The sequence below is a fragment of the Amblyomma maculatum genome, chromosome 6, assembly GCF_055883805.1.
Source record: "Amblyomma maculatum isolate TAMU_Amacu chromosome 6, ASM5588380v1, whole genome shotgun sequence".
NCBI classification, from domain to species: Eukaryota; Metazoa; Arthropoda; class Arachnida; order Ixodida; family Ixodidae; genus Amblyomma; species Amblyomma maculatum.
Window position 1 is genome coordinate 105,717,305 of NC_139349.1, and position 2,824 is coordinate 105,720,128.

The window sequence follows — 2,824 nt, forward strand, 5'->3', positions numbered from 1 at the left end:
AAATGACTATGGTGGGTTACGTGAGAGAGCAAAATCTTGTGTCCCAGGTTTGCCGAAGCTAACTGTGATGAAGTTGCTCCCGGCTCTGGGCCACACTGTAGCTGCACACCGGTTACGCCGAAGCTGACGCCGATGTATACGCCAACAGCGCCGCGCTGATGGTGACACGTTTTATTACAGAAAGTGAGCCTTAGTTGGAACATCCTAGTGACTGAACGTCACTCAAGCCAGGAATGGGCTCCTAAGAGCTGCGCTATAAAACGCCAACACAAATTCCTACCAGGACTGTACCTGGGTGCCTTCAAAGGTCACTGTACGGTCAGCCTGGGACAGAAGGTAACGTTCTGTCTCATTTATGGAGAGAATTGGGACACAAGAAACGGCAGTGTAACACGGAATTGTACCGCTGCCAAACACCTTAACCCCATGTGACCGCAATACATGAAAGCAGTAAATTTTTGCGGTTACTTGTCTATTCCTGCAGTGCAGCTTGAAGCTGCAGCCAGAAGAGATTGTTCAGGGCCTCACTCGAGCCGTCTGGTGGCAGCTGGATGTAGGTGCGGGACTTCATGAGGTACGTCAGCATGGGGCTCATCTCAGACTCCTCCAAATTGTTCTTCCGTATGAACACCATTCTGTCGTTGCGATCGTTCTCGAAAAGCCGATGCTGTACCAGGCTCAACTCGAACATGCACCAGCGACTGCGGCAGAACTCCCTGCTGAGCACGAATAGCGACACGCGGCTCTGTGTTATGGCACGGCAGATGTTCTCGGTGATCGGCAGGCCCGGGATGAAGTCTCGCTCAGACACGCAGAGTCGAAAATTCAAGGGAGCCGATTCAAGCTTTGGAACGAGTACGTCTCGCACCCACTCGGCGTCCGAGGCGTGGTACGAGAGGAAGCCATCCCAGAGAAAGTTTCCGGCTTGCTTATGCCTTCGAAATCCTTTGACGGCGACCTTGAGGTATAGCAGGCCGTACATGCAGTACCAACGGTACCTGTGAAGAGCGTAGGCGATCAGGGAGGCGCATAAGATAGAGAGGAGTACAGGAACACCGTAAACTATGTAGGGGTCGGGCGGGGTACAAGCGGTCATGTTCCAGGGAACATCGACAACGAACCTTCCTTCATGGTCATCTTGTTCCTTGCAGACAAAGCAGTCGGAGCAATAAGCAGGATGCTTTTCCAGTACAGAAAGAAGATTCTTGTGCTGGCTCGAGCAGTCCCATGAATTATGTCCTAGGTTGACGTAGCTGACGAGGCTAATGTCGCTCAACATGTCGTCGCTTATCCTGGATAGCAAGTTAGGCTCTAAGTGAAGAGTTTTTAGTTTGCTCATACTAGCGAATAGGGGTGGCTTCCACTTTGATATTTGATTACGCTCTAGATTCAGCTCCTCTACAGGCACATACTCCCCTGCCTCAAGCTGTAGTTCTTTAATCTCGTTCTGAGAAAGTGTGAGCCTCCTTAAGGAAGCAAAAGTTGCGAATACTCGTGGGTCCTCAAAACCTACAATCCGGTTTTTATTGAGGTTGAGGAAATGAAGATTCTTAAGTCCCTTAAGAGTTTCTCCGCCTAGTGACCTGATCTTGTTGTCAGACAAAGAGAGATTGCTGAGGAATTCTAAGCATTCAAACGGAGACCCTGAGAGTTGCGTAATGTGACAGCTGTCTAGCTGGAGCTGGATGAGCAGTGGAAATCCGCAGAATGCCTGATCAGGTAAGGAGTCTAGGCGACTTCTACTCATAACTAACTGTTGAGCAGTGCTGTTACGTTCACAATTGAGGGGGCAGAATTCAAACTTTATATAACGTGGCACATCGGTATCCGATAAGTCGAGCGTTTCTAGTCCCTTTAAGTGAAATATTGCCTCTGGAATACCGGACAATTTTGTGCCTATGAAGGACGCATGTCTCAATCTCGGGTTTCGGTGGAGTGCAAGTGGATTAATATTCTGTATAGGCGTCTGGAAAAACTCTAGGCGCTCGAGTTTGAGGATTTGTGGTATGTCGTTAAGTTCGATAATATCAAAATTGCATTTGTAGAACAAAATATGTCTTATAGGATTGATGCCGACATATTCAGTAAGATTTAGTGGGATCTTCTTGACTATTTCCGTGAATGTGACGTTCACAGTATGAACCGAAATGGTGGCAATATTCCATTTATCAAAGAAACCGAACACATAGAAAGGGACCTTCCAAAATCTGTCAGTGAATGGGACGCCCACAGGCTCAACCGACAAGGAGCCTTTATTCCATTTTCTGAGGAACTGGAGCATGTTAAAATGCCAGAATCGGGTATTAAAAAAGTGGTGATAGCTGGGATTACGGTCGACGAAGCTATAAACGTTAAAGTTGCAGATTCTGTCAGTTTGAGTCCCGTTGCAGATGGCGGCTGCGGCTTGCGGGGGCTCACCGAACGTAGCTTTGAATGTCATCTGGCGAATGTATACGAGCAGAGAATAAATATCGAACGGTCCAAACTTGGTGTTGTTGGCCGTCAGCGAGTAATCGTACTGCTGATCTTTCACTAGCGGGAAATCGTCCCATTTCCTTAACGTGACGGAGCGAAGCGACAGGCAAACGATGCCACCTTCCGGAGTATTCTCATCCACAGGTACGTCGGAGACGAGATGTTGCTCCATCGTAAGCGTCTCCGGTTTGGCAGGGATTAAATCCTGAGGAAGTTGCAACCCAACCAGAATGTTACAGAGGGCGTGAACGTATCCATGCTCAATGGTCACATTGCAGCGCTGATAGGGCTTGAGCAGCGTGTTCTGGTCGGTGAACGCAGTGCAGTTCAGTGACGTGCTCAGGCCATA

At 48.7% G+C, this 2,824-nt stretch overlaps 1 protein-coding gene across 1 annotated transcript; it reads right to left on the reverse strand.

Annotated features, from left to right (window-relative positions):
• Positions 1-248: 248 nt before the first annotated feature.
• LOC146186496 (toll-like receptor 2 type-2) lies at positions 249-1,085 on the reverse strand. Its single transcript, XM_084605698.1, has one exon. It carries the CDS (start codon positions 980-982, stop codon positions 473-475), a length of 510 nt encoding a protein of 169 aa, XP_084461824.1. The 5' UTR covers positions 983-1,085; the 3' UTR covers positions 249-472.
• Between the last annotated feature and the right edge of the window lie 1,739 nt (positions 1,086-2,824).

Excerpts from the sequence above, each read along its gene's own strand:
- LOC146186496 (XM_084605698.1), bottom strand. The coding sequence starts at position 982 with ATGTACGGCCTGCTATACCTCAAGGTCGCCGTCAAAGGATTTCGAAGG.